The sequence below is a fragment of the Pristiophorus japonicus genome, chromosome 15 (genome assembly GCF_044704955.1).
Source record: "Pristiophorus japonicus isolate sPriJap1 chromosome 15, sPriJap1.hap1, whole genome shotgun sequence".
NCBI lineage: Eukaryota > Metazoa > Chordata > Chondrichthyes > Pristiophoridae > Pristiophorus > Pristiophorus japonicus.
The window spans coordinates 129,669,160-129,681,449 of record NC_091991.1 but is presented as its reverse complement, the minus strand read 5'-3'; the positions used below and the strand labels follow the sequence as shown (position 1 = coordinate 129,681,449).

At 42.4% G+C, this 12,290-nt stretch overlaps 1 protein-coding gene across 1 annotated transcript; it reads right to left on the bottom strand.

The window, feature by feature from the left end:
• Positions 1–8,413: 8,413 nt before the first annotated feature.
• LOC139225865 (inositol 1,4,5-trisphosphate receptor-interacting protein-like 2) lies at positions 8,414–10,308 on the bottom strand. Its single transcript, XM_070856723.1, has one exon. The coding sequence runs from the start codon at positions 10,301–10,303 to the stop codon at positions 8,699–8,701; it is 1,605 nt and encodes a 534-aa protein (XP_070712824.1). The 5' UTR covers positions 10,304–10,308; the 3' UTR covers positions 8,414–8,698.
• Between the last annotated feature and the right edge of the window lie 1,982 nt (positions 10,309–12,290).

Below are 12,290 nucleotides of genomic sequence, written 5' to 3'. Positions count from 1 at the left end.
TCCTGACTAATAAGGATTTCCCTCAATTCCTCCTTCCCGCTAGACACTCAGTCCCCTAGTATTTTCGGGAGGTTATTTGTGTCTTCCTTAGTGAAGACAGAACCAAAGTATTTGTTCAATTTGTCTGCCATTTCCTTGTTCCCCATTATGAATTCACCTGATTCTGACTGCAAGGGGCTTACATTAGTCTTCACTAATCTTTTTCTCTTCACATACCTATAGAAGCTTTTGTAGTCAGTTTTTATATTCCCTGCAAGCTTACTCTCATACTCTATTTTCCCCCTCCTAATTAAACCCTTTGTCCTCCTCTGCTGAATTCTAAATTTATCCTAATCCTTAGGTTTGCTGCTTTTTCTGGCCAATTTATATGTCTCTTCCTTGGATTTAACACGATCCCTAATTTCCCTTGTTAGCCACAGTTGAGCCACCTTTCCTGTTTTATTTTTACGCCAGACAGGGATGTACAATAGTTGTAATTCATCCATGTGATCTTTAAATGTCTGCCATTGCCTATCCGCCATCAACCCTTTAAGTATCATTCGCCAGTCTATCCTAGCCAAATCATGTCTCATACCATCGAAGTTTCCTTTTTTAAGTTCAGGACCCTAGTCTCTGAATTAACTATGTCGCTCTCCATCTTAATGAAGAATTCTACCATATTATGGTCACTCTTCCCCAAGGGGCCACGCATGACCAGGAGAATCGACATGGTGGCACATGATACATTTCAGTAGCTGGTTTACACAGTAAGGGTTCTCGGTTATGATTCCAGGGTCATGGTATTGTACAACCAGATATTCGGCAGAGACAGCGCACCCCAGATCATCGGGAATGTGAGGTCCACTTACAAGTGACTGATGATGCTGAACCAGAGGAAATACCTGGTGCAGCAACTGTGACACTTGATTACAATAAATCTGTTCTGCTTTCTGCAGAGGTTTTAAAATAACAATGAAATATAAATTAAAAATAAGAGAAAACAAAATAACTACATTAAATATTTAATATAACAAATATTATATTCCTGTGGATTCAAGTGATTATTTTAATTAAAAATTATCACAAAAGCCAACTAAATCTTTCTTTTAACCTCACCTGCTGTGAGAATTTTGTTCAACAAAGCTTTCTTGCATTTTATCCCTACAGCTGTTTCCTGTGTTATTTCTCAAACATTTTTAAACTGAATTGCCCATGTCTTGCATCTCTTTCCTCGCCACAAATAGCCTTCCACCACCTCTCCCGCCAATTTCTTATTCTCTCTCTCTCTCTCTCTCCTGCTAGCTCCATATCTAGTTGATTTTTTTTTTACAAGAGCTGAAGGCTTCATAAAAATATCACGTTAATTGCTGAATTCCAGCTCATATTTAGGAAAATACAACTTAAAAATAAACATTTTATTCAAGTTATTTTTGTCAGTGAAAGGTGCAATAAACAAATTATCTGGATGGGATATATGATGCTTAATAATTCTACTGGTGGGACTAAGTGATGGCATTTGTCCCTCATGAATTATTATTTCAACCCAGTCACAAATTTAGTTATCATATTGCACCTCATCTGCCATTTACTCATCTCCCGATAACACACACAGGATACAGTAGCATAGTGGGTTATGTTACTGGGCGAGTAATTCAGAGGCCTGGACTAATAATCTGGAGACATGAGTTCAAATCCCACCACAGCAGCTGGGGAATTTAAATTCAATTAAATAAATCTGGAATAAAAAGGTAATATCAGTAATGGTGACCATGAAACTAGCGGATTGTCAGAAAAACCCATTTGGTTCACCAATGTCCTTTAGGGAAGGAAATCTGCCGTCCTTACCTGGTCTGGCCTGTATGTGATGTGGGTGATGCTTAACTGACCCCTGAATGGCCCAGCAAGCCACTCAGTTGCACCAACCCGCGACAACAAAGTCAGCACTGTGGGAGTACCTTCACCACACGGACTGCAGCGGTCCAAGAAGGCAGCTCATCACCACCTTCCCAAGGTTTGCAAGCAACGTCCACATCCCGTAAATGAATAAATAAAAAAAAACACAGCTAAAATGCATTACAAAATTGTATACATCTAAAATATTAAAAAGCTTAGATGGCATCACAAACCACAAGAGGTTTATTATCAGTCTCTTCTGCTATACCTTGACTTACATTTTTAAACATATTATTCCATATTTATATATTAGTGTTTCACAACAAGCAGTAGCAGAGTCACCTTCTGTATGACTGTACATGACTGTATTGGATGACTCATTTATACTATGGTACCTTGTAAACTACAATGACTGGACAATTGAATTGAATGTTGTAGGCAAATATAATGTCTTAAAGGTATGTACAGTAATAAAATAGCATAAACTCATTATGATAAAACGCATTATATATAAGGTGCCATGCTTTTTGGGTTAGACCAATTAAAACCCCATCTGGAAGAAATTTTGGAGTCAGTATTTATTTTGGTAGTATGGTACTGATAAAACCCAGTAAAGCAAATATTTGAAGTCCTGGATATATCTTGTGCCCACAGTATCGCTGCATCATTAGAAGGCATTGTAGGGTGGCTCAAAATTTTCAATGGCAGTAATACCTCCTTCCACTGGAATCTTTTCCTTGGTTTAATCAAGATGGGCGTGTAGCCGTCCAGCTGCAAAAACCTTGAATTGAGGGGAACAGGGTCGGAGAGCGAATTGTCAGTACAGTAACTGATAGCTGTTCAGGCTGTAAGGGAAATCAATTGTGAGCAGCTTGGTGTTCAAGGAGCTGAGCGGTGTCCTGCCAGTTGTGGAGAAAGCATTAGTCTCGACAGGTGGGCGACATATGGGAAATCCAGAAGAAGTTGTGTGAACATAAACAGTCTCACTGAAAGCACTGATGAGACCCAGTCCCATTGAAAGTCTCAATAAGAGGCAACTAAGAACACTACATTTGATGCAAATTAAAATCTGTGAAAATAAACACAGGAAGCCCCCAATTCGGAAAACCAGGAACTCTAATTATACATAAATACAAAAATGATAAACACCAACATCGCTGTGCGTCTCGAAAGATACGAAAACTGGCCCAACTGGGAAAAACTGCTCTTTCATGTCCAACATGTAATCCGCCAGCTATATTTTCGTAGGCCCAGATCATGACTTTGTAGTTTTCAGTTAAGATAAACAAATAGCCAGCTTTTAAAAATAGCTTTTTTATTTTTGATAGTGGCATAGTTTAACCATTTATGATACCTTCTCAGCTGAGGCTCAGATTGGCCAATCTCTTGTAAAATATGGAGATAAAGAATTAAAAAGCAAAGTTTATGGATTAAAGATTATTTAATTGTGTTGTCTGTACTGTGAGTACATTTGGCAAGCTTAGCCAAGGCAGAAATGCCTCAGCTGCTGTGTCATAAGTCTCGGTTCCTCCTGCACAATCCTGTTATATAAAAAGGAACTAATGTGAAGCCACATAGTGAGAACACACATTGCGGCTTCTAATTAACATTATACATCATCTACTTACAAAGTAAATAATCATTAACCCCACAGGGGTTCCTTAGCAGGAGGGAATCTTAAACTGCACACAGCTAGTGCAGTTGGAATGCTTTCAATAATGCTGTCTTATATATTTTAGCGTCACAGTAGATGATTAGAGCATAATGGCGAGAGAGGATTTCCTCAATTTTGCAATAAAAAGATAATCCATTACATTTAAATAGTTTCTCTCCTTAATGGCTATTTCCAAAGTTCTTTTAATTTACTAGACTCTCATGGAAGTTGCTAATGAATTTATCGAACTCCAAGATTCCATCCTTGACCCATTCCTCTTCATCATCAATCTGCTGCCCCTCAGTGACCATCCATACAGACAGCTTTGTATGCCAACGACACCCAGCTCTACCTTTCCATCGCTATCCTCGACTTTATGACCACCACTGTGCTGTATGGTTATTTAAGAACATAAGAATTAGGACAGTAGGCCGTACGGTCCTTCGAGCCTGCTCTGCCATTCAATAAGATCATGGCTGATCTTTTACCTCAACACCACTTTCCCGCCTGATCCCCATATCCCTTGATTCCCCTATAGTCCAAAATTCTATCTATCTCAGCCTTGAATATACTCAATGCTTCAGCACCCACAGCCCTCTGGGGTAGAGAATTCCAAAAATTCTCAACCAACTGAGTGAAGAAATTTCTCCTCATCTACATATAGATTATACGGCACAGAAACAGGCCATTCGGCCCAACCAATCTCAGTCCTAAATGGCCAACCCCTTATCCTGAGACTATGCCCAAGATAAAGTCATAGGTAAGCAAGATTTTTTTCCAACTTAGCATAATCAAGATTGAAGCCATTCCTCTGTTCAGCTCCCACCATAATCTCTGCACTTTAGACCCTAATTCCAACATCCTCCTCAGATGCACATTCGGGCTGAACTGGATAGTGTGCAATCTCGATATCCTACTTCACTCAGAGCTCAGCTTCAAACCTCATACCCAATCCATTAACGAAAATGCCTATTTCCACATCTGCAACATCGCCTGCCACCATTTATGTCTCACTGCAACCCTCATCAACATCTTTTTCTTCACCACTTAGAAGCTGCAGATTTTCACCCTCACTAAATTAAAACTCACCGAAAGCTCTGTTGCATTCATTCTACGCTGCACTAAGTCTTGATCCCAACATCCTGTCTTTCCCAACTTTCAATGATGCCCTGAATTCAAAATCACTGTCCTGGTCCTTCCACAGCCTCAGCCCTAATAACATAAGAACATAAGAATTAGCAGCAGGAGTAGGCCATTTGGTCCCTCGAGCCTGCTGTCCATTCAGTAAGATTATGACTGATCTTCTACCTCATCTCCACTTTCCTGCACTATCCCCATTTACTTGATTCCCTTAATATTCAAAAATCTATCGCTCTCTGTCTTGAATATACTCAAGACTGAGCCTCCACAGCCCTCTGGGATAGAGAGTTGCAAAGATTCACCACCTTCAGTGAAGAAATTTCTAATCTCAGTCCTAAATGACTGACCCCTTATTCTGAAACTGTGACCCCCTGGTTCTAGACTCCCCAGCCATATCTAAAACCTCCTCCAAACCTATGCACCAGTGCATGATCTCTGCTATTCTTACTTACTCCTTTGCATACATCCCTCTCTCCTTCTACATTTAGCGAGAGTGTCTTCAACCATTTTGGCCCCACAGTCTTTCCCTAAGCCTTTCTGTGCTTCTTCAAAAGCCTTCTCAAAATGAACCGATTTGATTATACCTTTAGTTCTCTCCACTAACTCCTCTTCTAACATTGTTTAGGATCATTCTTCACCTTAGCGAAGCATCTTGGGATGTTCCATTAAATTAAAAGGGGTTATATAACTGCAAGTTGTTGCTGTACAATTTAGATAGGTCGCCCTTTTGAATTTACAATGTTGGGCCAAAACAATTTAAAATAGAGAACTACTCATTATTCATATTTGAATATAAAAGTACTACACGTGTTGGAAGACACTACGATCAAGTATGTCTAGGATTAGATAGCTGATCTTTTCTAGATTAAATGGCAAAAGCAACTGAAATTAAAGCAGCTTTATTTAGTGGAGATGTTATTCCACATGTCCAGGGACCTATTTTGCATACATGTAACACAAGTTAAAATCATTTTTGCTTCCTCAAGAAAATTGTGCATCTCAAAAAAGTCATACTATTGACTCTTGATTAAGCAACACCTCGATTTTAAAATTCTCACCCTCGTTTTCAAATCCTTCCATGGCCTCTCGTCCCTCCCTATCTCTGTAACCTTCTCCAACCGCACAACTGCCCCCCACCCCCACCTACCTTGAGATATCTCTAATTCTGGCCTCTTGAACATCCCCAATTTCAATCGCTCCACCATTAGCAGCCGTACTTTCGGCTGCCGAGGCCCTAAGCTCTGGAATTCCCTTCCTAAACCTCTCCACTCCTCTATGTCTCTTTCCTCCTGTAGAATGCCCCTTAAAGCCTACCTCATTGACCAAGGTTTTGGTTATCTGCCATAATATATCTTATGTGGCCTGGTGTCAAATTTTGTTTGATAATATTCCCTTGACGTACCTTGGGTTTACCACGTTAACGGTGCTATATAAACAGAAGTTGTTGCTGTATCAGCTGTGGCTCAGTGGGTAGCACACTTACCTCTAAGTCTGAAGGTTCTGGGTTCAGGTCCCACTCCAGGGACTTGAGCACAAAAAAAAATCTAGGCTGACAGTGTATTGCTGAGGGAGTGCTGCACTGTCGGAGGTGCCATCATTCGGATGAGACGTTAAACCGGGATCCTGTCTGCTTTCTCAAGTGAATGTAAAAGATCCCATGGCACTATTTTAAAGAAGAGCAGGGGAGTTATCCCCAGTGTACTGGCCAATATTTATGCCTCAATCAACATAACAAAAAAAACAGTATCTGGTCATTATCACATTGCTGTTTGTGGGAGCTTGCTTGTGCACAAATTGGCTGCCACATTTCCTACATTACAATAATGACTGCACCCCAAAAAAAGTATTTAATTGGCTGTAAAGCGCTTTGAGACATCTGATGGTCATGAAGGGCGCTATATAAATCCAAGTCTTTCTTTCTTTCTGTATAACCCCTTAAATCTGTGCGCCTGTATTAAGTATGATTATGGTGATACTTGACAGCCTGTTAGGATGTAGAGAGCAAGAGAGTAATAACTGGATGAGCTCTGCTCACGTGGTACGTTCCTATCCGTTATTGTGATATGTTCGGAGGGTTGTGTGTTACCCGCTTGGTGACACAGTCAGAGGATAAAAACAAAGAGAAATATAATGGAGACATTGAGGAAATGAAACTGGTTACAAACCACTTAACCAAAAGCATTCAGAAAGAATAAAACTTGTGTCAGTCTGTATTTCTTTCAATTAAACTGAATGGAGTAAAGTATTCTATATAAATATATTTCAGTTTGGCAATGTAATGCTTACCCTGCTGGAAGCTGATTGCAGGCAGCACTTACAGAATAATTTTTAATAAATTACTCGCATGAAACATTTGAGGATGATTTGCAACAGTCTGTTGTTTCTATCTATATTATTCTGCTGCTGATAATATTTTAAGAATCTTTTTCCCTCCTCCTTGCCCCCCATAAGTAGATATTATTTCTGTTTAGCTCACAAGTGTGTGCAATCGCAGTGAAAACTATATTATTATCAATGTGATCACCAAAATAAATTTTCTGACTGATTAGTTAATTGCAGATAATGAAAAAAATAATTCAAATACTACCACTCTGGTATCAAATATAGATTATTGCAAAATATGAAAAAGAAAGACTTGCATTTATATAGTGCTTTGACTACCAATGGACGTCTCAAAGCACTTTACAGCCAATGAAGTATTTTTGGAATGCAGTCACTGTTGTAATGTGGGAAACGCTCAGCAAATTTGCGTACAACAAGCTCCCACAAACAGCAATGTGATAATGACAAGATAATGTTTTGTTATGTTGCTCGAGAGATAAATATTGGCCAGGACACCAGGGATAACTCCCCTGCTCTTCTTCGAAATAGTGCCATGGGATCTTTTACGTCTACCTGACAGAACAGACGGGGCCTCGGTTTAACGTCTCATCCGAAAGATGGCACCTCCGACAGTGCAGCACTGCACTGGAGTGTCAGCCTAGATTTATGGGACTTGAATGCACAACCTTCTGACACAGAAGCAAGTGTGCTACCTACTGAGCCACAGCCGACATATGGTAATACGCATGATTGTGGAATGAGCCTTGGCTCAGTGTAAGCGTTCCTGCCCTCTGTGTCAGAAGGTTATGGGTTCAACACCCACTCCAGACAGCCTGGTAAGTTCCTCCTCATTACATCTGCTGGCTACATTAAAAGGGATCTCCACTACAGAAACAACCCAGAGCATGATCTGCTAGGCGTAAAACCAGTGGAATGAGTGTGTTGCCTCTTGTGCCACTGGCACAGAAGAGAAGAATAGGTATAATCAGGTAGCGCAATAGTGGGTGAAGATAATTCTCAATGTATAAAGGATACTGTATGGGTGGGAGCAGGTTATAATACTGTAATACAATTCAATGATCCATACAGTGTTATAGACAATGAGAGTGAATTCTGTAATCCTCTGCTACCTGTTTGTATTTTTCAAGCTAATTTCCCACTGCAACTTTTATACTGCTGGTGACGACAAAACAAGTACAAGTGACCTCACAGAATATTGAGTTGGTGATGCAAGGCGAAATGAGGCCTCACCTCAGCAAATTCACCACCTCCACGGAATAAGCACCGATTAATTACTGAAGGCAAGACCATAAAATAAGGAATTTTACACAGTTAAAAGAAAAGTAAAAAAGCAAATCCTTCAAATGGTTATTTATTAACAAAATAAAGAAAATAAAATAAACAAAACAAAATAAATTACCTAGATTTAAATGCTTTAGAAATGTACACATTGGAGTAAAAAGCTGACTTTTCGATAAAGTACTGAGTGCACATTGGACTGCGTTTTTTCTGAATGGAGAGCAGCTAAGTAACGATACATGTCCTGTGACACTGCCTTCTGACCAAACGGGCATATAACAATCATTTATGATATTGTGCCACTGGGACTGACATGCAATAAATTAAAATGGTCATCCTACAGTTTAGCAGATATGAATAGCAGAAAAGGTTGACATGTTAATATGTTAATATGGAGGCAAATTCAAGACATCAGCATCTTACACTATTAGCAATTTTACTATGCAAGTGTTTATGGTTGTTTAATTTCATTATTAAATGTGCACAATTCCACGTTTTCAAGAGTTGAAAGGAAACGAGATCCAAAAGAGCGCCATCATACCCAGCCAGCAAGTTCACTGGCAAGACTTCCTTGATTTTCCTTGGCACTGTCAAAATATCCGGGACGTTTTTATTCCCCAGGAAAAAATGCATCAGTTCCTGTTTCTGCAAGCGTTCTCTCCAGAACCTAACCAGGTCCTCTAATCTTTCCATCAGGAATTTTTCATCCCATGCTTCCAGGGGGCCTTTCAACAGCAAATGGAAAAGCGCCGTTTTCATGTTGTAGGAGCAGAGTATTGTGTTCCATTGAAGGGAGAATTTCTGGTCAAACTCTTTGCAGCCCAGGTCACGAAGAGCTTTCAAGATCTGAAGGCATTTCAAGTGGCAGGAGTTGTTTGGAGTTTGTATTTTCAGCCAGTTGAGAAACTTTTGCTCATGCTTGGACAGGTAGACATGCCAGAAGGCCTCTTGTTTCAGGGGCCTGAGCACTGCCTCGGTCCTGGTCCAGGGCTGGGCGACAAGAAACACTGAATCACCCACATGCACAGCTGGAATCAGTCGCACTGACATGGAGATGTGGCAGCACACGTAGTCGGACTTTGGCAGGAGTTTCAGTATGAGCTGGTCGTTGACCACAGACAGTGTGATGGAGCATCTCTCCTCGCACTGGTACCGGATGACGTTCAGGCATCTGTGCATCTTGCTGTAAAACCACCTCAGCACCTGAGTGGACGACAGGGCGGACTTCTTCTGAAAGTGGACGCAGAAACAGTCACTGAAACCTTTCTTGTACTTTGACCACTCTGCTTTGCTGGAGAGCTTTAACCTGCAGATGGCGGTTCCTCGCAAGTAGAAGGGCAGCTCCTTTCTGCCCAGATCGAAGGCGGGCTCCAGCTTCAGCACCTGGGGCACTTTTATAGGGACGAGGACATCGAAGCAGTCCGGCCTGTTGATCTTGTGCTGCTCATAGGCGCTGCCAATTTGCACAAAGTCCCCTCGGAAAGTCAGGGTGGAATCCTGCTCGGTTCTGCCAACTTTGACCAGCTCGCTGACGATCTTGGTCACATGTGCCTTGCTGTGCCCCAGGACGTGGGGAGACAGTTTCAGCTGGTGCTCGTAGTAAGTTTCCAGGACCATCTTCCTGCTGGCGGGGGTGGGCAGGGGAGCCACTGCTGCTGCTGCTGCTGCTCGGGGAGCCAGGCACTGCCGAGGCGCCGGCCGGCAGAAGTATTTGATCAGAAAGTAACAGAGCAGGAAGGCCACCGAGAAGCAGAAGAGGGGGAAGGAGCCGGGCTCCGCGTCCGGGGTGCCGACGCCCAGCTCCGGCTCCGGCTGCTGCTCGCCTCGCAGGGCGTGATGGAGGCACAAGAAAGCGGTGCAGCAACAGGTCGCCAGCAGCCCAAACACCCGCACACTCGGGGAGTGAGCTGACATTGTGTGCGTGTGTGTCCCAGTGCAGCTCAGCCCATTTCCAGCAGCCACGTGTGTAGACCGCTCCACACCGCAATCCCCCGCAAACTGCGCCGCTCCGCGCATCCCGAATTGCCCATACACTCCCCGCCGTTACTTCTAAAACTTCTAAACTTCCTCTTCCGAGGGAAATAGATTCGCGTCACATATTCTGTGAGCTAAGAGGAAATGCCATCCTCTGCATCGCGGAATTCTACTTTTTTTTTGTGTGTTGAAACTGTAAGCTATTGTGTGCGGCGGGCCGCCTATAGATTGTAACCCATTGCGCGCTGGAGGGAAAGGGGGCTGGATGCCGTGATGTGCGGTTCCCACCGCCAGGCAGGTCTGCAAACAGCTCCTCCTGCCCACTGCACGACTGGGATATCTGAATTTCGCCAAATGCAACATCTTCCACACGCGCAAAAGTTCCAAACGCCCTTTCAAGTCGCGCTGCTTGCGTGCTAGTGCAGCCCAGCTCGACTTTCTAAAAGAGTAGTTATAAAAGTTTTCCCACCCCTGAGTCAGAAGGTTGTGGGTTCAAGTCCCACTCCAGAGGCTTGAGCACAAAAATCTAGGCTGACCCTCCAGTGCAGTGCTGAGGGAGTGCTGCACTTTCGGAGGTGCTGTCTTTCAGATGAGACGTTAAACCCGTCTGCTCTCAGATCCCATGGCACAATTTAGAAGAAGAGCAGGGGAGTTATCCCTGGTCTCCTGGCCAATATTTATCCCGAAACCAACTTCACTAAAAACTAGTCATTATCACATTGCTGTTTGTGGGAGCTTGCTGTGCGCAAATTAGCTGCTGCATTTCCTACATTACAACAGTGACTATACTTCAGAAGTACCTCATTGGCTGTAAAGCGCTTTGAGACATCTGGTGGTTGTGAAAGGCACTATATAAATGCAGGTATTTCTTTGGATGTTTGGAGCGCATCAGCTGCAGACGGTTGAATTGGTGTCTGGGTTAATTTCAGTCAAAGGACTGCAAGTGGGTAATTGATGAAAGGTTGGTCAAATGGAATGTGAAGGAACAAGTGTTTCCCTCTATAATTAAGGTGTATGTATTTACATCTGCACACCAGAGGCAAGGAAAGATGTTTATCATTTGCAAACCTTAACTAGGAGCTGCTGAATGACATGATATACTTGACACTGCTAATTTAACACTGAGGGCCAAGGATGTACTTACAGACCAGTAGATGCAGTTCAGATTTCAGCTAGGCAAATACCACTATTTCTGTTGCTGGCTGGAATTGATGTCATGCCCCAGGAGAGAGCTGGGCTAGCCAGGGTGTGGGTGTACTGGAGCTTTCTGTCAACAGTTAAAAAGGCCCCAAAATTGTAATCAGATGCCAGGCAGATTGCCGGATGAGGATTGGAATTTGGGATGGGACCTGGATTTGCCAGAATTCCACAACATCCATAGTGCCACCTGAAATTTCACTGGGGGGGAAGCAAGACTTTCAAAAGTGGTTGAAACAGTGCCACATAATGGACACATTAGCAAAATTGAAGTGCGTGGAGTTAAAGAGACAGTGGCAGTGTAGATACAAAATTGGCTGAGATAGGAGGCCGGGAGTAGTGCTGAACGGTTTTTCAGGCTCCGGAGGAAGTACACAGTGGTGTTCCTCAGGGTCGGTATTAAGACCACTGCACTTTTTGATTTATATTGACGACATGGACTTGGGTATAGGCGGCATCGTTTCAAAGTTTGTAGATGATACCCAACTTAGAAAAGTAGTAAGCAGGAAAATAGTAGCATACTTCAGGAGGACATAGACTGGTGAAATGGGCAGACACATGGCAGATGAAATTTAATGCAGAGAAGTGTGAAGTGATACATTTTGGTAGGAAGACTGAGGAGAGGCAATATAAACTAAATGATACAAATTTAAAGGGGGTGCAGGAACAGATAAATCTTTGAAGGTGGCTAGATAAGTTGATAAGCTGCTTAAAAAAAAGCGTAGTGGTTCCTTGGCGTTATAAATAGAGGCATAGAATACAAAAGCAAGGAAGTTATGCTAAACCTTTATAAATCACTGATTAGGCCTCGGCTGGAGTATTGTGTCCAATT